We start from the raw sequence: 23,821 nt of genomic DNA, 5'->3' as shown, positions 1-23,821 counted from the left end.
ATCTACAATGATGGGGAAATCCTTTAATTAGGACACTTTTCCAATCAGCAGGGCCCAGATGAAATATCGACAAATGTGGCTGTTTGATGGAGGAGACATTAAATGCGACTTTTCTTCGTTACAATGGGAAAAACGTGGTTAAATATACAGTTTGTTTAACAAGAAAAATATCAAGACGTCGTTTGTTTTTGTTTAAATTTGTTGTCGACTCTTGTTAAGATAGACAAAACAGTCTATTAAGTTCGTCTGAAGACCATGTGCCAAACATAGCGCTAAAAATCAAATACCACAAGTTAAATTCATACTAAAAATGTGTTTTTTAAAATAAATTTCATAAACTAAAGCTTTATCAATATAATCCTGTCATCAAGTTGCACCCACCTAAGCATAATGCCGTTCGATCCACCATTGCAGTCCTCTGAAGAAACAATGTGAAATACATTTTGGACTTTAGTTAATTGAAGCAAAACGAATATTGTGCAATATCAATATTTCAAATGCAGTTGTGTAAGTTCAAGAAGTCCATACCTGTAAAGTGCGAGCTTCCACGCGTTAGAAAAGTCTTTAGGTTCTCAACTCTGTGTTTGGTTTTGGTTTCAGTCAGAGCATCTCCGGCGCTCCGAGTCCTACTGCAACTTGCTGCTCGGAGCAAACAAGCAGCGCATCAAAGTTTCTCCTCAGAGCTTCCGACGACCTCTCTGAGTCTACCGTTATTGACTATTTAGGCTTTCTATCAATTATCCTATTAGGAGTGAACGGGAAGGAGAGAGACAGAGAGAGAGAGAGAGAGAGAGAGAGAGAGAGAGAGAGAGAGAGAGAGAGAGAGAGAGAGAGAGAGAGAGAGAGAGAGAGAGAGAGAGAGATTCCTCCATGTGCAGGTGCCAGTCACCTCTCTCTCCCCTTCCCTCTGTTTCTTTCTGTCTCTCTTTCTTTCTCTCTCTCTCTCTCTCTCTCTCTCCCTCTCTCTCTCTCCACACACACACACACACACACACACACACACACACACACACACACACACACACACACACACACACACACACACACACACACACACACTGGACGCCACAAAGTTACCACAGACGCACATGAAAGGTTATTTTTTCATTAGAAAGCCATAATGCATATAGTGCTCAGGAAGTAAAGTGCAGGTTGAGAGGCCATACGTTCAAGGGATAGATTGTATTTACAGGTTTATTGTAGACAGACAGACAGACAGACAGACAGACAGACAGACAGACAGACAGACACTTTGAAAAAACTTTAAGTTTTAACCAAAGGGAGAGAGTGAAAAAGAATAATACACGAACATAAAAGGGATATAGATCTTATTGCATCTATTACCAGTTTTATTTTTTAAACATTTTTTAATATGCTAATGTTATTGTTATGAACCAAGACTTGGTTTCTCAAAAGTCTGGGTAGGTCGGTGCTTTTTTAAAGAAATAAAGAAAGAAATAAAGAAAGAAATAAAGAAAGAATGAAAGACAGAAAAACATATAGGCTACTGTATGCACTAGAGCTGGACTGATCACTTATTTTTGCAGCCGATACAATGTTGATACTTGAGCATTAAAAATAAAAAATTACATTTCTATCCATATTTTTTATACTACATAAACACATATAGTTCCCGCACGTTTTTGCAAAAATGTTCCTATAGCACCTAATACATATACAGTATATATGTGTTTTAGCATCGTTGTCTTACAACATATCAGGCTACTCTGACACCGACAAACTGTATCTCTGACAAAATAAATATAAACCAGTGTATCGGCCGGTCCAGTTTATCGGTCTGGCTCCACTGTGTTCCACATTTTAGTTCTTTTTACATTTGCATTCAATTGTATACAATACTTGATATCACCACCACCACAGATGTGATGAGAAGAAAGGCCTCTCTGGTGTTGAGTCCTGTAACTCTGAAAGAACCATGAGGAGGAAACACCCAACATGCTCTCAGTGCTGAGGCGTTTACATGCTGTGGACGCCATCTGGTGGCCAAGGGCTGGAAACATAAAGAAGACACTGCAGTTGTGTAATCCAGACCATCATCATCGTCTCAACCAAACTTGTACCAAGGTATGTTTAAAAATTCTGTTTTTCTTTTTTTAATTGCATGCCGGGGCCTTATTATAGGTTCATGGTGGCTTATTCTGCTTTCAGGAGTACGCAGAATATAAAAACATGTTGGTCGGCAGTGTCATTTTGTAAATCTTCCAATTATCAGTGCTACAAATTGTTGTGTTTTACAAGTAGTTACAGTGGTTGTGGGTTATTTTTTAAATTATTGTATTAACCTTTATTTATACAGGTAAAATCTAATTGAGACCCTGGGTCTCATTTGCAACAGACAGACTAACTGAGCATACAGGAGACACAACACAGAACACAAACAGTAAAATAATGCAGTACAAACTGCAAAGGAGAAAGAACAAGTTAAGTACAAGTTAAGTTATGTACAAGTGCAGACCCCCTCAGACTGTCTCAACAGCTTTCCTACAAGCAGTTTGAAGTCCCCTAAAGAAATAAAGCTGGACAGCTTCAGCCTCTGCTGGAGCTTGTTCCAGGTTGCAGGCGTAGCGTAGGAAAATGCCTTCTTGCCTGGGCAAGAAATGAATTGCTGTTAACCATTGGTAAGAAGGGTATGCAGTTAACAGGGATCCTTTCTCAATACACTGACAGATTTCAATATTATATACTGCAGCGGTATACAAAAACTGGTATCACACAGCAAATTAAAACCGGTTCTTCCAGAAGTATCAGTAAATGTGTAATATTTTATGACGTATTAAACATTTTCTCTGCCACTGAGTAAGCTACACGGCCTCCTGCCTTAAGGCGCTAATTTGCAGTAAAACTTATAATGTAAAAATACCAATTTTTTAAACATTCTTCAAAAACCCAGATCCCTCTTACTCTAATTGTGATGCAGTTCTATAACATCCATCATCATCATCTCCATCGTAGCGGGGGGCTGGAGCCCATCCCAGCTGTCATCGGGCGTCAATTGGGGTACACCCTGAACAGGACGCCAGTCTATCGAAGGGCACATAGAGACAAACAACCACTCACACTCACATTCACACCTACAGGCAATTTAGAGTCATCAATGAACCTAACACGTGCATGTCTTTGGACTGTGGGAGGAAAACCCACACAGAGACGGTGAGAACATGCAAACTCCACACAGAAGGGCCCCAGCCGGGATTCGGACCAAGAACCCTTCTTGCTGTGAGGCGACAGTGCCAACCACCATCTCAACGTGCCACCCTTTAATCTAACATATTATATAATAAACATAAACAATTAAGGCAAGACAAACAACATGTTCAATTTTTAAATAAGTTTATTCTGTAAGAATTCTCAAATGTGTTTTAAGAAATGTATGGATGGTTTCTGTTTTTATACAATTCCTCTGAATAAAATATTATTTTTTTTCAAATTGCATTGGGTTGCTTTTACACCTGAAATTATCTATTTACAAAAGAAATCTGTTAACAATTCTATTAGAATTCATTTGACAGTATACCCTGTCTCAGGACTCCACCCTCCCCACGACCTCAAAATACTTCTTTAAAATTTTAATTACAATGTTTTGCTTGGTACAAAATATGCTGTTTTACAATTTGAATCAAGTCTTTTTAAATTCTGTCTTCATATCGCTGACAATGTGGGAGTATATACAGGGGGAAGGGGGGGACTGGTGTCATGTGATCTGATGGGGAGCCTCCAGCATCTCCATCAGGAAGGTGTCGATAGGCGTGTCACCGATCAGCTTGAAGAAGAACAGATGCTCCAGACACTTGAGGCCGATGGAGCGCAGGGCGGGCAAGCGGAGCAGCAACTTAGCAAACCTGCAGAAAGAGATGGAAAGAAGAAGAAAATGCCTGAAACACATCCTTTATTGATCATAATTTTCTATTATGTAGAAAAGCATTATCATATAAAATCTATAAAACTGTATCCCCTTTGATAAGATACAAGTATTTTGTTATCAAAACACTTTTTAGCCTTATATTTTAATTCTATCAGTTATTAGTTAGTTCACCACCACATTTATCTTACAACTTTAAATGCAAATATTGCAAAAAATATGAAAAACTCTTTAGACTATGGGAGTCACTGATAACTTAAAAATCCTGCATACATTTAAATGCATCAGTAGTTTAAAACAATATTTTGCAGATTTTCAACCAGCTCTGTATCATGGCAGTGTAAACCAAAATCAGAATCAGAATCAGAAAACCTTTAATGTCCCGCAGACGGGGAAATTCAGCAACAGAATTTTACAAAATAAGATAAAAAATGGCAAAAATAAGCAATAAAGTTAAATTTAAAAAGGGAAGAAGTGGAAATAGACATATATACATATTGACATGATATAGTGCAGTTGTTCTTGTTTTGTTTGTTTGTAATATTGTAATATGGAGTGAATAAATATGATTAAATATGTCCAAATAGTGCAAAAAACAGAAGTGCCCATAGTACAGGCATATTGCACAGTGCAGGGTACAGGGTACAGGATGAGGTCAATAGTCTATTGGGAGCAGTGCTGATTGTAAAGTCCGCCAAATGACACGTTTCCAGTGTGGACTGGCAGCTGAAGAGGTGCCAGTTCTCTTCTGGGGAGCTGGCACTGAACCCCCAAACTGCTTAGGGTGCCTTTCGCCCCCCAACTCTATTAATGCATGTGTATAGGTGCTGTTTGTGTGTATATATGTGTAATGTGTAAAATAGCAACGTAGTAAAAAAAATTGAATGTCCCCTCAAGGGACTAAAGGTATGCTTTCTTTCTTTATCATAAAGGACAGACAGACAGGGGAGTTATGCAGCAGAGGGCTGCAGGTTGGAGTCGAACCCTCGACCACTGCCTCAAGGATCTTTAGCCTCTTTACATGAGGCGACTGCTCTAACCACCCAGCTGCTTCTTTCTCCTTTTTAACCCTCACTCTGTCTGTAATATCTCACAGGTGCATTATTCTCTCATCAATTTGTTCCCAATGACTTCATATAATTGTTTATAGTTTCAGTTTTCATTAGTGCTTTTTAAAAATACCAATGAAGGATCCCAGGAACCCAGTCAAAAGCACCCAAACAGTACAGTAGTGTGTGGATTGTACCTGGGATAAAGGCCCGGCTTCCTGGAGCCCTATCTCTCTTTACCCTGCTGACACCAGAAGCCCTTTGCTACATTTTACACACATCCACATGCACACTCTTAATACTCATTCACACCTCATACTTGTATTTAGTTTCACTTTATATATACAGTATATATAGGTCTCCAAGGTCTGGCAACCTCTGGCATGTTAGATCAAGGTATCAAGGTAAACAACAAGGTACAGTGTATATATATATATATATATATATATATATATATATATATATATATATATATATATATATGTTTGTGTACTTTTGGCAATAAATCACTTATTGGCATTTTGTGTCTCACTTTGTGTCTCTTCCCGGGTTTGTCATGACCTAGATCCAGGTTTATGAAAAGTGGTGGCTCATCCGGCTCATATTAAGAAAATGAAAGAATTCAGTAGGGTAATATTAAACTGATTTCTTCCTCTTTTTTTGGCAGTGAATTAATTACAACTTTAACTGTCCTCAAATTGACATTGTAGGCTGTTATTTCACATCATCTGTTGATCTTACATTTAGCTTCCAACAGTAAACAGAAGAAAATCAATTGCAACTATTTTCTATAAGCACTAACACTATCTGCCTCTATCCTTTTAAATCTATTTTTGTAGCAAGTGTTTAAGAGCTGTAATACGTTCAAACTTAAGCAGCAATAAACAGTGGTGTTCAATATTGATTGTGGCTGTAATGCGATGCGTATCCTACCTGCCAGGCTGGTCTGGGTATTTCTGTTTCGTGTACGACTCCAATGAGGCATAAACTTTTTCCCTCAGCCCCTCAACCTCTGGGGGGTTTGAAAGACCTTTTGCATCTGAAACAAACACATTATCAGAGTCAGGCCAAACGTTACATTAATAAAACATCGAATCCACTATATCTCAAGGGCACAGTGTCTTTACTGGTAGAAGTAGTGAAGTTCATCCGGTTTCAGTACTATGTACTGTGTGTCAAATACATATAAATCCACCTTTTGCATCATAATCTACCTAATTTAGAAGACTAGATTAGTTTCTTTTTTGCTTTCCAGCTAATAGTATAAAAGAAGTGCGTGAGGCCGAGCTGACCTGGGTTGAAGAGGACGATGGCTCGCAGGCAGCCAAGCTCTGTCTTGTCCATCTGCATATCTTTCATTTTGGATACCAACTCTGTCAGGACCCTGCAGGACATCAAATAAATAACATTAGTCACACTTATCACTTATCACACTTATTCAATATCATACAGTGCATGCTCACAGGATTTTATTTATTTTTACCTTGAAACACCTCAGATCAATATTGAATTAGACAAAAAAAAATCCCAGGTATGTATCAGTAGATCATTTAGGTTGTTTTGTTGTTGTTGCTGTTGTGTGTGAATGTGAATTTGGGGCATCGTTGCAAAATACCTGAAAGCTCAGTCAATTTCCCAGAATAAATAATAGTTGATGATGATAATGATGATTAATATAGTAATATAAGTGACGTCGCAAAATTCCATCGTTAAAGGCAACTAAGACAATAGTAGACTATTTAGGCAAGCTGTCCTACCTCAAGCACCTTGTAGTGGAGACCCAAATAATATAAAAAACAATATTTCTCTCTTGTGACAAAAAAAAAAATGAGACTGCACTGTGACCTGCAGGAGGAGGCTGAAACTGACGGTTGTAGCCGTGTAAACCAGAGTCCTTTGAATGCTACCTACCTATCAAAGATGGAGCCCACTCCAGCACTGTGGGCGCTGCTTCTGTGCACATGGAGACCCGTCGCCAACAGGATGCCATCTTTTACCGTTACTGAGCGATGTGAGAATGAGGCTATAAGAAGCTCGTTCCAGCCTGGATGCAAAAAAAAACAACAAAATAACATTTATTTTATCCCTCCCTTTAAGTATGTCTCAAGTTAGTATCAATGATACATGAAATTTGAGGTGAATCAGTCTTCCACTGTTTAATCTTATGCTGCCCGCCATGGGGGCTTCTTTACTTCCTCCTTCAGGCCTGTGTGTGAAATATCTCACCAGCAGAGGTCAGCGTTGGTGTGGCTGCAAACCACAGTGCTGGGACTTGGAAAATAGTCCAGCTATATTAGGTTTCACTGCTCCATTAAACTAGATGGCAAAAATGTATTGAGCAAATGTAAAGCACTCAAATAGACCGACTGCCTGGGGATGAATAACTACCCTGAAGGAAATCCTACACCACCACGAGGACAATGTGTTGTAGCAAGGCCTGTTTACCGTTGCAAAGAAATGTACAGTATGTGTCAGTGTTTTTTATATTAAATGCTGTGCATTTCCTCCATGCACATGTAACGTGTGTGCATGTGTGCTCCATGTATGGTATGGTGCGTGTGAGTACCTGCTCGTAGTAGGATGACTTGGTCATCGAGGGGGAGTTCGGAGAAGTGCGGGATCCTTTTGGCCCACTCCACCAAGGTGAAGAGCTGCTTGTCTGCTGCTTGGCAGATATTGGTGACAGGGTCGTTGGTCTAGAGGGGAACGATGGGGAAGAATGCAAAAACAAAACAGTCAATAACTGTGCTCCTTCAGTGACATCTAAACGTGTCTCACATCGCATAGAGCAGGTGCAGCTGTGGCTCTGTTTGTGTCAACAATTTCCTCTCAAGGCTTGTAAAAGTTTTAATAAATTCTTGAAGTTTAGATACACAGAAGTGGCAGAAAGATTAGATCCACATTATAGTATAATACAATCTAAGTTAGGTACTGCCTCAAAAATGACCAGTGAGATGAATCACTGCTTTTGTTGCTGACACACAATTCAACCTTATTAGCTGTGCGGTGGTAGGCTTTATTGCAGAACTATTGTATTGGATTGCATGAGACAGTACAGGTCTACCTGATAAACCGGTTACTTTTTGACCTCCGACCTTTACATGATTCGTAAGTCAAATACTGCAATAAATAAGTCTAGTGTGTTTGACCAGCGTGAGTACAATTGTACCAGTTGAGAGAGGTGGGCTTTTGTAAACCATGATTGCACATGTATGAGCACGAGCATGTGCATGAGCGTGAGTGTTAATGGCGATCCTGAGACTTTTAAAAAGATGCCTCTGAACTGTTCGCGAAGGTCTGATGCAGAGGTGGGGTATTTACTGCAGATTTGGTCAGATAAAATGTACAAAAGCAGTTGGACAAAACTAAATCTCCGAGGGGTGAGAACGTATATAAGCAAGAAGCATTCGAGCCATGGCTCGGGTCATTTCAAGTAATGTGAGTGCAAGCAGGCCTGGGATAAGAGGGAGGGGGACAATCACCCTAAAGCATGCCACGGATCATCTGGGCCAAGTGTGAGTGCACCCTAAGACTAGAGAGTGGATTTAGTCCAAAAAACAGATAATACAGTTATTTATCTTTGAGTAGCTTATTGCTTTGAAATGAACATATTCCTTCACAATAAAAAATAACTTTATTCAGCTGGGTGCATCCAGTGGTTCCACTATCTCTTGGGTAAAACCTCAGCCGCATGATAAAAACAGATAAATACTTTGTTTGTCCAAACCAAGCTCAGTGCCTGTGGCTCTTACTGAGTTGCTGGGGCTGCCGTCGTTGTACGACGTCTCTGTTTTGGGCTCCACAGCCACCTCAGCATCCAGGATCTTGTCCACAGGCATTTCCTCGTTGAAACTGCTGGTAGATTCCACCTCGTTCTCCCCACGCTCCCTTCCACGCTGCCTCTCTTCTTGCACCGCTGCACACACACACACGCAAAAACATTTCAGGTCAAACAACCCCGAGCTTATTGTTCTTGACTAGATATCAACAAAACCATGATATCACAAAAGGTTAACTCTGCACTGGAATATTAGAGGAGATTCTCCACTCTACAGTTTGACTATAAGAAGACATTAGGTACATTCTCAAAGAAGGAGAAGAGTCTTAATCCCTTGATCCCAATAATTAATTAATGATTTAATTGAACAGTAAAATAAAAGAAAATACATGTTACAATTTAAAAAAAAGTATCTGCTTATTCATTGAAATAATACTGTGCTTACAGCAAAATGAGTGATATGTCCATGTCCAAAAATTCCTTTTTGTTATCACTACATCATAACATCTAAGATGATTGTGTTACAAATATTTCCCTGTAGCCTGACATATTTTCTTTAGTATATTTGGATTCTTTGGGATCTTGACTAGAATTTAAAATGAATTTCTAGAGGGTTGAACAATACTTATACCTTCAACATGCATTTGAAATGATGGAAAAAATGATCAAGAACACAAGCCGACAGCTCATGCCCAGACCGATCCTTAAGCATATCACACCTGCACACACACCTTCTCTCTTCATGCCCATGGCCAGGCACTTCTGGTAGCGACAGTATTGGCAGCGGTTTCGCTGGCGCTTGTCAATCAGACACTCTTTGCTGTCTCGACACGTGTAGGTAAGATCTTTACGGACGGTCCTCTTGAAGAAGCCTTTGCATCCCTCGCAGCTGTATACGCCGTAGTGCTTTCCTGTGGAAAGTCCACAACATCAGTACTGCTGTGATCTACAGTACCTCCCTGTGCATAAAAAAGTTCATATGTAAGGTAACCCGAGTGTAAATCTGTATTTAAGTACATTTTTGGAATCACAGTCAAAAGCATGTTGCCCATACATTGACAACAAAACAATAACAATCTTAGCAACAGCAAAAATGCAAGGTGACTTTTTTTATATAGCATACTTCACGGACAAAAAGAGGCAATTAAAAGGGCTTTACATAGGCATACAAAAAAAATATATAAATTATTGAATTACAAATAATAGTTATATATTATAATATATTATAAAAATGTAATTATTATTTATACATTTATATTATTAATACAATTAAATAGAAGGCAATATTATAACAACATTAAAAAAGAAAGATAGCGTGAAAGGTGATTTAAAAACAGAGATAAAAATGAAATTAGAAAGAAATATAGTTATAGTGCATTTGTGAACCTGTTCAGGTTAAATAAAAGCAGCCAGGGTGCTCCACATGTAACTCAGATTTATGATCACCAATGGCAACAAGATATACCCTGCCTTTGGGATATAATTTGAACCAACAAAGGACTGCACCAAATAATCACCCTAACCCTAACCCTAACCCACACAGTATCAAAGGCTGCACTGAGATCAAGCAGCATCATAACTGATGTTTTACTTGAATCAGTATACAGAAAAATATCATTCAACAGCTTCATCAGTGCTGTGACGAGGTCTGAAACCAGATTTAAATCTTTAAGTCAGTTGCCTTTCTTTAGAAGTGGCTAAACAACAGCAGTGATTGGGAAAAATACATGATAGTAGTGAGCCATTTTCAGCACGTCCAAGCAACCGAAAATGGATGAATCAAGATGCTTCACTAAATCATCCAGAGAGCAGCAGCCTCTTTCCACTGATTGGCACAGAGGACTTTCTGATTTTTCTTTTTTTTTTTAAATCTGAAATATGAAAAACCATTATATTTAGATAGATACAGGAAGTGTTGTGGAATTAGTTAGCTCCTCAACAGTGCTAAACAAGGCACAATGTTACTTAAGTCTAGCCTTATTCATCACACAAACGTAAATACGAAGCCTTTCTTTGAAGATATTGTTGTGAATCTAAAGCTGACTTTTTCTCCATTTATGCTCAGCTTTCCTGCATTCTCTCTTTTCTGACATGAGAGAGCTGAGGTGTGTCTCCACGGTGCTTTCTGGTTTCACGTGCAACAAGAGTTTCACAGTTGAAATTATAAAAGACTGCACTCATAAACCTGTCAAAATGCCTGACAAGTAACCTTGCAATCAGGCTGTCTTTGTTATCTTTCCTTCAGTTATCTGGGTGGCAAAGTTTGTGGTGAGTGGGAGTGGGAGTGTAAGTTTGCCCCTCCCCCTCCTCCCTCCTGAGCCTTACCTGAGGAGCGGTCCCCGCAAATGGAGCAGATGTGCTTTGACATTCCCCCAGGGCTCGTACACTGGTAGTTAATGTTTCCCAGGTTCTGTAGGCCCGGCGGAGGCTTGATGTCCTCCGAGCTGCTAACACTGTTCATAGAGTTCATCTGAGGATGACAGGAAGACAGAAGAGAGACAAAGAGATAAAGCTGAGGTGCCAGAACTAAACAGAGCAGAGGAGGAAGCTGAGGGGAAGTAAGAGTGAAAAGTGGTAGGCTGTCTCATGACTTTCGCCCCCTTCCTCTTTTCTCTCATTTTGTCTTCCTATTTATTTTTTTTCCCCCACCCCCACACTTTATTGTGAAAGTGCAGTGTGCGATCACATGCTGGGTTAGTAGGTGGGGCTGAGGCTTCTGTCTGAGACTTGTCATGCAGGTTTTTTAGTGTTCGCTAACGGAAGGAGGCGATGAGAGGAGTCACGTGTGCAAAAAGTGCAGTTCTCCGACACAAACAGCAGAGGGCACTCGTGTGTAGACTCTCCCAATTTCTGAGGAGGGAAATTTTGAAATATGTTGTGAAAGACATTGAGACTTCTGATCGAAACACGATTTAGTTTCACCAGTCCAAATTTTTGTTTTCATGAATCATTAGCTTATTATAATGGCAACACAATAATTCAAAGCTTAATTAACACAACTCTGATGCCATGAGACATTAAATCATCTCATAAATCCCCTCAAGCGGTCCCATAAAACCTCTTAAATGAGAGGTGTGTGTGTGTGTGTGTGTGTGTGTGTGTGTGTGTGTTTGGGGCCGAGCAACAAGTCCAGCTTTCTTTGACTTATACATATCTCTCTTTTGCTCTTATCATCCTTACGCCCTTTGATCCTCTCCCGCTGATGAGTGCCAGGCGGGATGCATATTTGTGCTGCGCATATTTGTTTGTTTAGTTGCTGTTGCAAATATCTGCACTGTCGAAACAGACAGCGGGTCTGACCTACACATGCCCTCCTGTCCTATATATGTGATGCCGCGTGGCATAGAGGACATCCTTCCTACAGCCACCTCAGGCTCTTCTTATCACTTATTTACATTGTGCACTCTCTTCTGAATATCCTCTAACGGCAGACTGAACTCAGACCTGTGTCCTTACAGCAGAGAGTATACAAGAGATTTTTTCCTGTCTTTCAGTGTTCCTTGAGCTCACTAGTTCTCTAAACCGCCGCCACCTTCTCCCGCTGTAGATGCCCCAAAGGCAGTCACTTAAATGAGCATTGAGCCCCCTGTGTGCTTATCTGAGTGAATAGTGAGCAGCTATTCCTCTTCAGCGCACTGAGCGACAGAATTTTCACAACTAAACATTTTTTACACATGTATGGTTTGATAAGTCTTGTGATGCATTCAAACAGTTGTTCAGACATGCTGGACAGAAAACACACCGCTGTAGAAAAGTGCTACAAGCGCTCTATATGGATTATTGATGCATCATAAATTCTTTATACAACACATGGTATAAAGACCACACTGCATCATACACGTAAGGTTTACTTGGGCTTTTAATGGTCCAGACAAGTGTAGACACTGCTCCATGATATTTAACTAAATGTCTTTGGGTTTTGGATTGCTGGTCAGACGAAACAGGCAGTTTGGATAAGTCAATGTGGACTCTCTGAGTTTTTTTTCTGCCATTTTCTGGACGAAGTGATTAATCAATTAAATGAGAAAATAATGAAGTCGATCACAAAAAAGCAGCCACTTCCCTAAATGTAAAACTCAAAGCACATAAGTGGAGGTGGCTGTCACTCTCAAACTAATTGGCAGGTATTCTAATGCATAATATAATGATATGATAGTCTCTTGGTGCTTTTTCTAGGTTTGTTTCCAACAAAATGCAGCAGTATAATAATCATATTATGAGTTGAAAAATGCAGACACTGCAATTTATATGATCAGAAAATACTAATTAGGCCTTTTAAAAGATGATAAGAAGGAGATGAGGGTAGGAAAACGTAAAATGCTTCTGTCAGCCCATCGCTGCTCATGAACTTCAGTTCACCCATGAAAATAGAGATGTTGAATGACACAATGACCTGGTGGCGGCTCGGTCACTGGCTGTTGGCGAGCGGTGAAAAGATGGTTACACCGTACAATCGTATCAACCCTGGCTCTCCCTTAAGGCACAGATCCATACTGTGATTGAACCAATGTATATCACTGTCTGCTGCTGCCTGCAGCACTGGCCTCGATCCAGCCTCTGAAGCACACATTGAATGGGTGTGTGTGTGTGTGTGTGTGTGTGTATGAACATCAAAGCACTAAGCCTTGTGGGGGTTGTAGTGCATTCAAGAGACCACTTAAAGAAAGCAGCTCCATTAGCCCTATCTGTCATAGTCCTTTGAGCCAGACAGTGAAAAGGGCACTCCTATGGATATCTCTGTCTATATTATTTATTCAATCTAAAATATGCAACCTCACAGCCAAGGGAGCTGTGTTAGGATCATGAGCAACTCAGGTATCATAATTGAGATGGAACTATAAAAGGGGACCAGCAGAGGAAAGTGACAAGAGTAGAGAGAGTGCGGTAAAAGAAATGAGGATAAATGGTGGGGAAGAGTGAAGAAATCAAAAGAAAATGGAGGCTGCTCCTTTTTTCCTTCTCCTTTCTCTCAGTAATCCATTAAAGGGCTAATAGACAGACTGCGTCTTAAGTCCCCTCGCATGACAGCAGTAACACAGAACTCAGGGATGACCTTTAGGGCGAGAAGTTTAAAGGTCAGTAGAAGGGTAGGGGAGGGAGGAAAGCCAAGGTATGCCAGCCAAACACATTGGATATGCCTAACCATCAACCTCCTGTTCGCTGTTGGATATTCCAACCAAAGAACATGATAGTTTAACACGGACAGAGCTTGCCAAAAGTAGACGTTTGAAAGAACACAAACCTCTGTTGAGCTTAGGAGGAATGAATAGAAGGCTGGTGTTGAGGACTTGTCTGTAATTTAAACACATGAACCCTGTTTCAGAGCACCTTGTTTGATGTTTCTAAATGTCTTTCTAAAATATTGTTTTCAGAGGTTTTCACTAACTGAGGAGGCAGGTTTGGAAAAGTACAGCAAAGGAAAGCAGATAAACTAAGAGTTTATTTTTTTTTAATTACACCTTGAATGCAAACATAACGCCAACAAAAAGCATCTATCATTTTAAGAGTTTAAATTGGAGTCCTTTTGAAAAAGAATCTAATGACCATCAAGACCCACACATTTTCTCACCTGTGGACTGCCGAGTGGTCCAAAGTTCATGTTGGGCGTGGACGGTAACGATATAGAGGGCGAGCCCATTGAAGATGTAATGACGGGGTAGGGTGAGGCCAGGCCGTTCATTGGCGAGCCCAAGGTGGACATGGGAGACGGTAAGGGCCTGGAGGTGCTAATGACTGATGGGTGGCCGATCATGCCACCCATGGGTGGAGGGTGGGTGTGGGTCATCGGCCCCGTAGAGTCTGGAAGAGAAGGAAGAATGTGTTAAAAAGAATGAGACACAAGATAATTTATAGAGTTACCAGTTGATTCGGTATAGCACTGTCTTTGTGAAGCTTACAGTTTTTAGGTTTTGTTGACACTGTGCCAGAAAGGTCATTTTCAAAGCCATATCTGGTGGTGTATTTATGTTAGGTTATGCTAATTAAAGGTGTTTCTTATATTTTGTCCAACCACATTTATGTACATTTATAACACAGCTTCGTTCAATACTCGAATCTGATCATCAATTTGGCATTCTATGACCTGTTATTTCGGAATAGGCTCTGGACGACCATTTTTAATCAATAAAATAACTTTAAGATCAATATTTTGTGTTAAATTATTGACTTCTTTAGTCGCCCTGTAATAAATAGGGCAAACTAAAAGTGAGTGGGTTATTATTGAAAACCAAACCCAGACCAGGTGATACAGGATCCCAGCGTGAAGCTCTACAATATACCTTACTATACATGTGAGGAAGGAATATTAGAAAAATGCTGTCCGTTATGACTGACTGTCAAAACTGTCCTAGATAATAAAAGATAAATACAATAAAATAAAATAAAGTTCTATGGCCTTCAGTCTCTGTATGTAACGTTTTTGCTCATGTCTTAAAAGTGTTTAACCCGAGCCAGGGTAAACAACAATGATAGCAATCATCACATCCATAAAAAAATAGAAATATTATCACATGTATCGGCCAATATGCACATTCAGGTATCGGAATAGGTACCGGAAAGGAAAAAAATGGTATTGGAAAATCTCTAAATATAAATACAATACAAATGAACCTAAATGAACAAACTCTTCAAACTCTTCTAAGTTTGGCCTCTTGGATTACAAATTGAACTTAATAATACAAACAAAAGACAAAGTTTGAAAAATGCATCCAAAATACAGTAAATCATACTGCTTATACCTGTGATAAGAATTTGGCTACTTGTTGCCAGCGCAATTAGTTGTAAACACTGACATATTAGCACCTTATAAAGTCTTCCATTTGGTGTTGAGCAGGTAGTGTACAGTGGACCTATCAGAGTCTTTATCTGGTTACAGCTGCCTGTTGTGGCTGTAAACAACACTGATGACAGCAGTGAGAAGAGGGACTTATTTGAGAGCAGGACTGCTGATGGCTTATATATAATACTGATGTAATGTTGTTGTAGCATTTAACATCTGATAAAACACAGTTTTACAATAAAAAATAAGACACACGATTGCTGAACTTTAAGGGGGGAATGCTAACTTTGTTCCACAGCAGCCACACTGACAAGGCTTCCTGCAGATGTGTCTGCAGCTTTTATGTTAATCGGCATCATCAGCGCATGGGCCGATAACGATTTTCTCAAATTGGCATTATTAGGCCCAATTTGTCTTTCTATCACTAGTGAAAATCAAACAAACCATTCAAGTTGCAGGCCATAATAACCAAACATGAGCTGAATGACACAAATGAGCTCAGTAAAGCTGCAGGGTTGAGTACTAATTTGTCAGTTTGTCGTTTTTTTGTTGTCAAAAGGGAAACTCTCACATTACATGTAGTGTTAGTTGAATTCAATGCATTGTGGATATAAAAATATTGACTAAAGCTGCTTTTAGAACCCACGACACAAGTGGCATATGATTGGCTTAAACAAGCCTATGAATCTGAGAATATATTGTTGACCATCAGTGCAATATGTCTTCATGCCGTCAGTGTTGTGTAAATATGGCTACACAGAGTGAAGCCCGTCTGATTTTGGACAGAGGGTGCTGACTTTGCTTTGCATCCATTGATGTAAACTGACAGGCTGGCATTTACATAGATGACCTACTTAGAAAATCTGTCAGTCAACTGAGTAACAGGGCGTGTTGTGGAAATGCATGCATGTGAGGACATCCATTCTTCATCAACACAAAATATCAACATACACATACCATATGCACATGTAGGGAACAAAATCTACTGTACACTTGCCCCAGGCTGTCTGTCACTGCTTCTTCTGTTATAGGCAGATAAGCAGTAACTCTCTATGCTAATGTCTATGACTCAAAGAAATGAAAAAAAAAACATTTTTTTTTGAGTAAAATGTTACTAATGAAGAATGACATGCCACCATTATGCACATTTGACTTGTCTGAACGCTCAGGAAATTCAAAAGCTTCTGCTTGTGCGTCAGTGCACCATCCCCCCACCCCACTTACATAGACACACTCATACACCGTTTCATACTGGGCCCAATGCCGCTGTTCTGAGTTAAATGTCACATTTCTTGTGTTTGTGTATAAAGGTAGCATGGCACGCAATGGACAGCACCTGTGTTATGGTTTCTTAAAAATGCAAGCAAAGGCATTTTTTCCTTCTTTTTCTACCTTAAAGCTCAACAGCGTGCCCAGAGATTATTGTTTTCTTTTGAAAAATACATGAAAACACCCAATACTCCATCTTAACTATTACCATATAAAATATACTTTTGTAAAGATTATTTGAATGATAGTAATAATAATGCATTTACATAGCGCTTTAAACAGAGTTTACAAAGTGCTTTGACAGACAAGCAAAGCTGTATGACAGTTCAGTTTGTCAGGAAAAAGGATGCTTGTTTTGTCTCATTAATGAGTCAACAATTCTGAAAAGTTGAGAGTATAAAAGTGTTAATAATGAGACAACATTTTATTGATCATTTCTCTGTCCCCGAGCTGCTCTAATCATTTAACCTCAGATGTCTTCTCTTGCCGCATTAGTTCCCTAAAATAGTCCCAATCACAATGTTTGTTTACATAAACTTCTGGGTAGAAAACTCCCGTGTTCCCTACATTTTGGTCTAAACTACAAACCTGTAACATTTTGTGACTGTATCTTGCATGATTGTGACGCTACTGTAGCGACAGACAGACATACACCTGGCAAAACACCCAAACTGTGGTAGTTACTGCTACAGTAGGTGTCTCCTGGAACACATTTTGCCATGATGACACACACAGGTGAAAACAATACCAGCGTCGCTGTCGTGGCTGATTTGAGGCTAGAGATGGAGCATCTCTTATTCAGATTCAGTCTTTAGAGCTGTAGAAATAGACTAAATCACCATGACATTGCACTAGCAACAAATCACTTCCAGGTAGACGGCTGGCAGCTGATTTGCATTGCAGAGAGTTTTAAATCGGAAAATGTGTTATTTTCTGTTGTCATTTTCAGTCGTAACTGTAAAGTTTAAACATACAGTATAAAGTTACCACGGCTGTCTGACCCATCTACTGTTCTGCTGAGCTTATGTTATGTACTGTGTTGTTTTTCTAGATGCTTTGATACATCAAATCTAGCCTAACTAACAGTGACATCTCACCACTGGTCAGACTAACTACAAATGCAGGGTAGTGTCATTTTCTTTAGTCTGTGGCTCAACACTACCACGTCAATTATGTCTCCAACCTAACGTTAGTGAAAATGCTGTTATTAATCAGATATGGAAGCATCACACATGGTTTTTAGTTGAATTAATGAGATTATACCCATTTGTTCCTTGCTGTCTTTGGCTCAGGGGTAGAAAGATGCATAGGGGCCATTGCTCCACCACTTTACGCCCCTGGTGAGAGATGGTCTCTGTTGAGACATTTTCAAAAACAACCAAGATGGCTCCATGAGGAACTTTCTGTTGAAGTACTATTTTCAAATTCTGATGACAGTTCAGTTAACATTTGTCTGTCGCTCAGTACTGCGCCGCGTTTCATTGCTCTGCTTGGTTGTAGGTCTTTCCAATCACATACAGCCATTGATAATGCCCCTTGGAAATCCAGAGGTTCAAACTCACTTGCATTTCCAAAATGGTCTGGCACTGCATGGAAGCTAGATATAAGGACCCCAGTGATCGTTCTTTTCAACCTGTCTGAAGACTCTTACAGGCTAATTTTCAAATTTACCCCTGGTGATGCACTCATGTGTTGAGAATTATTAAGAAAAAATATTTTTCCTTGTTATGACATCTAGTTTAAATATACTTTTCCACATTTCAGTTTGTAAGTTTTAAATGGTAAAGCGGAGGATTAGAAATCTTGTCAAAAAAGTCCTTCCCTTCCTGCTTGGCTTATATCCCTATCATCAGGTGTAGGATTTTGTTGGTTGGGAGGTGAACAGAGCTTTCATATTATGAGAAGTCCTATGATAATGACATGTCTACTGCCTACCCACCCCAGGATGAGAACATATAGGGTGAACATTGCTTATGACTTTCTTTGGTTCCTTATTTAAATTGCACATATCATATCATGTCCTTCCTGTTTCTGTAATCAAATATGGGAAAGACAAATAAGGATGTCATTTGACCCTGAGAGATAAAATTCATGGATAAACTCAAAGGATCCACTTGCCTGCAGGCAGAAGCTAACACAGGAACATCTCCAATGTTTACAAAGATGTCCTGGTGTCTCCATCTGAGAAACTATGTCCACAAATAATGTTTGAACTGTTTCTTCCTGTAACTTCAGTTTGGAGTCTTTTTGAAAGTTAAACAGAACGGCCTGCTAAATACTTTGCAATAGTTTTGAAATCTCGCTCAGATACTTAACCTCTGGCAGTGATTAATCATGCTTTAGTTTCTTCTCCACATGATACTTTATGAATCTATTTTAAGGAAACGGAAAGTTTGAGTAATGCAAGAAAGTTGCTTTCACATTTCAAGGAATTGGGAAACACAGAGGAATGTCACATTGTCTGCCTGGATGCAGCACTTAAAAAAAAAAATATGAGGACACACTAAAACATACAGCTGGCCATTCACTCCCTCTCTGTATGCCAAGGAACAGATGTTGTGCAACTTCCTGTTTAGCACTGAGACTATAGCCTCCACCCCCTCTCTCATTCACCCACTTTCTCCAGCCCTCCATAAGGGAACCCTGGCAGGCAAATATGGATTGGGGCCTCCCTCTCTCTCCCACAGAGCTGACTGGACACACAAGATATATTGCAGTGAAACACACAAAACTCTGTTAACTGTATGCTACTGCCTGTAAGCACTAAATACATTTAAATCCTACAATGGCGGGAGTTTATTTGCAGGTTTTGGGAGAACAGAGTCATCTAAATAATGAGCTTATGTAATGGATGAGGAATGTACAGCATGTTCTGTGTCTGATTTTGTGCACTGACCCCTCTCTTTATGTGCATGTCAAATTCCCTTTGGGGCTCGTAAAGATCTATTCTATTCTAGAAGTGCTGAGTAGGAGATATAGTAACGGGGCTATCGTCACTCCAGCCAACAATTTGCCAACGTGCTCTCGCAGACATCGAGACCTACAAGTATTCTGATTACTCAAGCCAGACGTAAAAGATGACAAGAGGAAGGTTGAGATCTAAAAGTGTACAGACAGATTGGTGGGGTAGACAGGCACCGTTTTAAACTAGACTCACAAATTGGAGCAGTGCACTACTTCTCATACTTTTGACTTTTGTACAGCATGACAATTACAGCCCCAACCAGAACTCAAAGTCACTGTTTCTAATCAATAATGCACACACATGCACAAAATGTCCTGGTGCATGATTTTGAGATAATCAGAAGGACAGAATTTGCTCTGGTCCCGAACATGTATTTATTTTAATCTGCTAACAGATAGAGCCTGACCAATATGGGATTTTGAGGCCGGTACATGCTTTAGAGGGGAAAATTTTGCGCCAATTTTGCACCAATGTGACTCTTTAAAGGTACTTTATGCTTTCTTAAACAAATTACTTTATTAAAGCCATCTAAAAAATGTCCCGCTGCCATTAAATTTTCGAAAACATTGACGTGATCACCAGGCCATCAGCAGCCATTTTAGGATGGTTTGTGATTTGCTTTTGGTGACGTACGAGTCCTCTTAACACACACAACTTTTAGAGCCGGTCCTATATCAGCAAGTTAGGAACTACTTTGAGCCTTAAGATGTTTTAGGAAGGGCAGCACGGCAGCTCAAAGCAAGAAGGTTTGGGGTTCGAGCCCCGGTCGTCCGGGTCCTTCTATTTGGAGTTTGCATGTTCTCCCCTTGTCAGCATGTCTTTTCTCCAGGTTCTCAGGCTTCCTCCCACAGTCCAAAGACATGCAGGTGTTAGGTTAATTGGTGACTCTATATTGCCAGTAGGTGTGTCTGTGAGTTTGAATGGTTGTCTTTCTCCATGTGTCTGCCCTGTGATAGTCTGGCGTCCTGTCCAGGGTGTACACCACCTCCCACCCAATGTCAGCTGGGATCGGCTTTGTTTTTGGTAACAGGCCTAGATCAATAATGAAAATAGTCATGAGTTGCAGTCCTATTTGAAAGCTTTTCAGTCTCTGTCTTGGTGAAATGCGATTTCCTACAACATGACACAACAACTGTCAATTTAGAACATTAATATAGCAGCAAGCAAATATTTGCTATGCAAAGATATGCAAGATATAGTGGAGTAAAGGCGACCTGAGCAGAAAAGGCAGTTGCCCTCCCTCAGTGGGTCCAGCTGCATGTGCATGCTAGTGCATGATTGCCTTGTAAATTGGTATCAAACGCTGAGGGCCGTAACAAAACGCCAGTATTTGGTGATTCGGGGTATGATCAGTGCGAGCCGTGTGGAGGGAACCTCAGCCCACTTTTTTTTCATTATTGGGGGTAAAGCTCCTTTAAGCATAGCATACATGCTTGAAACAAAACCAAATATTGCTGCATTATACCTGATAGTCTTTGCTGCTGCAATACACAGAAGAGCACAAAAGCACATGAACAGTCAGCCAGTAGGATACCTAAAAGGACAAAGTGTGTGTGTGTGTGTGTGTGTGTGTGTGTGTGTGGGGGGGGGGGGGTTGAGTGTAAGGAGGCCAACATGTTCAGCGGAGGAAGCGTAAATCGTCCCAGAGCGGCTCAAAGGGGCCTATCCTCAAATGACCCGCCTCAACCGGCTGTTCCATCTCTATTCTATGTAAATCACCTCCACACAAAGAAGACTCCAGGATGTACCGGCCACACGCTGCACAGCAAAGGAAGGTACATAAGCAAGCACTGGGAAGTTGGTCATATGCAGCCTAGAAAATCCTAAGAGAATTCACACAGATTTAGCGTCACTGCTTCCCATCAGAATCTGTAACCTATACAGTGTTGCAGCATTTACAGAGCATCTATTTGAGCGCAAACAAACTGAGACTGAGCAGTGAAGGGCACCTTTGACCACTGGCATCGCACATCAAAGGTCGCCAGTTGCCAAACTCCTGAACCAAGTTCAAAAAAAGATCCTATCTGCAGCAGTCCACAGTTACACTGATCATTCTCAGAAATGACTGCACAACCTACAAAGTGAATCTCCCACGACTAGCATGATGCCAGTAAAACAGTAGAGCATTGAAATTTCATCTGAATTAAGGAAGGAAGATGTACACGAATCATGGTAATTGTCGCGGTAACTTCAACAGCAATAAATGTAGCAAATATTGTTTATAATAAATACGTCGCATGGCACTTTCTTCCATTCGTTGACTCATCTTTCATATGTTTGTCTTGCTTAATTACAGTAGGACCAGTAGGATTCTAACCACTTACTGCGTCTGCTGAACAGATATTTGGGCTGTTTTTTTATTTAAGAAGGGTTAAAATATCATCAAACAGTCATCTCTGATCCGACCTGAAACAAAAACCTTAACTTCATCACTTAGTTGGACTGAACTGTGGGCTGATTAGTTTAATGTAATATTCTAGAAGTTATTGGAGTAATATTGTTTAGTAAGAAAGTATTAATATAGGCAATTGTTATAAAGTCCATCAGAATATAAAACCATCATAATTACTACATGTAAAAAAACAATAATGTGTCTTGGTGACATGTGCCTAGGAACTGTATTTATATCTGGTCTTCCACAAAACACTGTATACACACTGACAAACATAGCACAAGGACATAATGGCACAACATACAGTACTGGACAAAAGGGTACTGCAAGATATATTGTGAGCTAGCATTAAAACAGTTAATCAACTCTCAAGCAAAACTGTCTGCAACCCAGTCTCTTCTGCCAGTGTTTTAAATATCAAGGATTGCTACTTTATTCTTTTTTTTTTTAATTTCTGGGTTTTGGCTTGTTGGTCGACATAAGAAGCCATTTGGGGTTGGATTTTTGTACTTCTTCCTGGCATTTTACTAAACAGAAAAAAGTCAAAAGAATAACAACAATAAAATAAATATAAATTAATGAAATAAAATAAAGCTGTCCCACTATGAACTATGGTCAGTAAGCTGCATATATCACTTTTCAAGTCAACATTTTTTCAGTATACACAAAGGGAACATCCTTTGATCAGTATTTCTTACATCAAAATGTAAACAAGTAATCAGAAACAGCTCCAGTGCAAACAATTTCAGGTTTCCTGAACGCAGAGGACCAATGCCATCATCATCATCACCATCAAACAGCTGCTGCATGCTTTAGACGATCATTTGTGGAGGTCAAACACGTTTAACTCTCACATCTGTGGCAGAGAACAGCCAAAGTCACACATGTATTACACTGATGTGCTGATCAACAGGTTAAAGAAACATTACAGACCACAAACCCTCTAAATCCCTCACTGTTAATTACTGGGTGGTGGTTGGATGGAGCACTCTACTGTGTGGTAATTCAATAAGCTCATGGCCAACTAGCTAATAATATCTCCTGTCTGGAGAGCAGACCAGTGTATATTGGATGGTGGGTCGGGGCTGTGGTGGGAGCAGCAGATCGACTCCTGAACAACAAAACAAGCCTCAGTATCTATCGGATTAGCCTCAATGATGACGGATCCTCAGCGTGTGCATCGATCTGTTTAGTACCTCTGTGTCTGCATGTGTGTAGCCTGGTGCGTGCTCTCGTGCTCATATTTGAGGCTGACAGTGACCAAGTGACAGAGAGCAGAACGCATACAGTAATCAGACGGACAGCCTGCGGAGCTCATTAGATACAGTGGACATGTAATTAAGAAATCCCTTTGCTGCCAATCCAGCTCATGAGCACCAGCCATGAACCCACACTCCTCGCTTACACACACATTCCTTGTATTTCACATTAGCAGAGGAAAAACACACAAATCTTCCATGCACACTAGCACAAAATCATCACCCTTTAAACATTCATTTCTGTGCTAAATGAGGTTGATGTCTGATCAATTGTGTCAGTAAATCCTCTTATCCCCGGGTAAGTATCTGCAGCTCAGCAGGCCAGCTGTCAAGAAGGTGGGAGGCCGAGGAGGAGGGGACGGAGAGAGGGATAGAGCCAGATAGAAAGGAAGGGAGCAATGGATGGATGGATGGATGGATGGATGGATGGATGGATGAATGGAAAACACAA

General features: G+C 40.2%; 1 protein-coding gene across 5 annotated transcripts in view; it reads right to left on the bottom strand.

Moving 5' to 3' along the window:
* Positions 1–3,340: 3,340 nt before the first annotated feature.
* rxrgb (retinoid X receptor, gamma b) overlaps positions 3,341–23,821 on the bottom strand; it is a 30,799-nt gene continuing 10,318 nt past the window's right edge. For 3 of the 5 annotated variants that reach the window (XM_083940155.1, XM_083940153.1, XM_083940157.1), the window contains exons 2-10: positions 14,277–14,506; positions 11,033–11,177; positions 9,427–9,618; positions 8,682–8,845; positions 7,496–7,625; positions 6,841–6,973; positions 6,222–6,313; positions 5,863–5,968; positions 3,341–3,860 (exon numbers count right to left, since the gene is read on the bottom strand). In XM_083940155.1, coding sequence (XP_083796281.1) covers positions 3,713–3,860; positions 5,863–5,968; positions 6,222–6,313; positions 6,841–6,973; positions 7,496–7,625; positions 8,682–8,845; positions 9,427–9,618; positions 11,033–11,177; positions 14,277–14,506 — 1,340 coding nt within the window. In that variant the 3' untranslated portion in view covers positions 3,341–3,712. The remainder of the gene's footprint in view (positions 3,861–5,862; positions 5,969–6,221; positions 6,314–6,840; positions 6,974–7,495; positions 7,626–8,681; positions 8,846–9,426; positions 9,619–11,032; positions 11,178–14,276; positions 14,507–23,821) is intronic. The other 2 variants (XM_083940156.1, XM_083940154.1) reach the window with 1 other exon arrangement.

Source organism: Echiichthys vipera (assembly GCF_963691815.1).
Source record: "Echiichthys vipera genome assembly, chromosome: 3".
Lineage (NCBI taxonomy): Eukaryota > Metazoa > Chordata > Actinopteri > Perciformes > Trachinidae > Echiichthys > Echiichthys vipera.
This window is presented reverse-complemented; position numbering and strand designations above follow the sequence as displayed.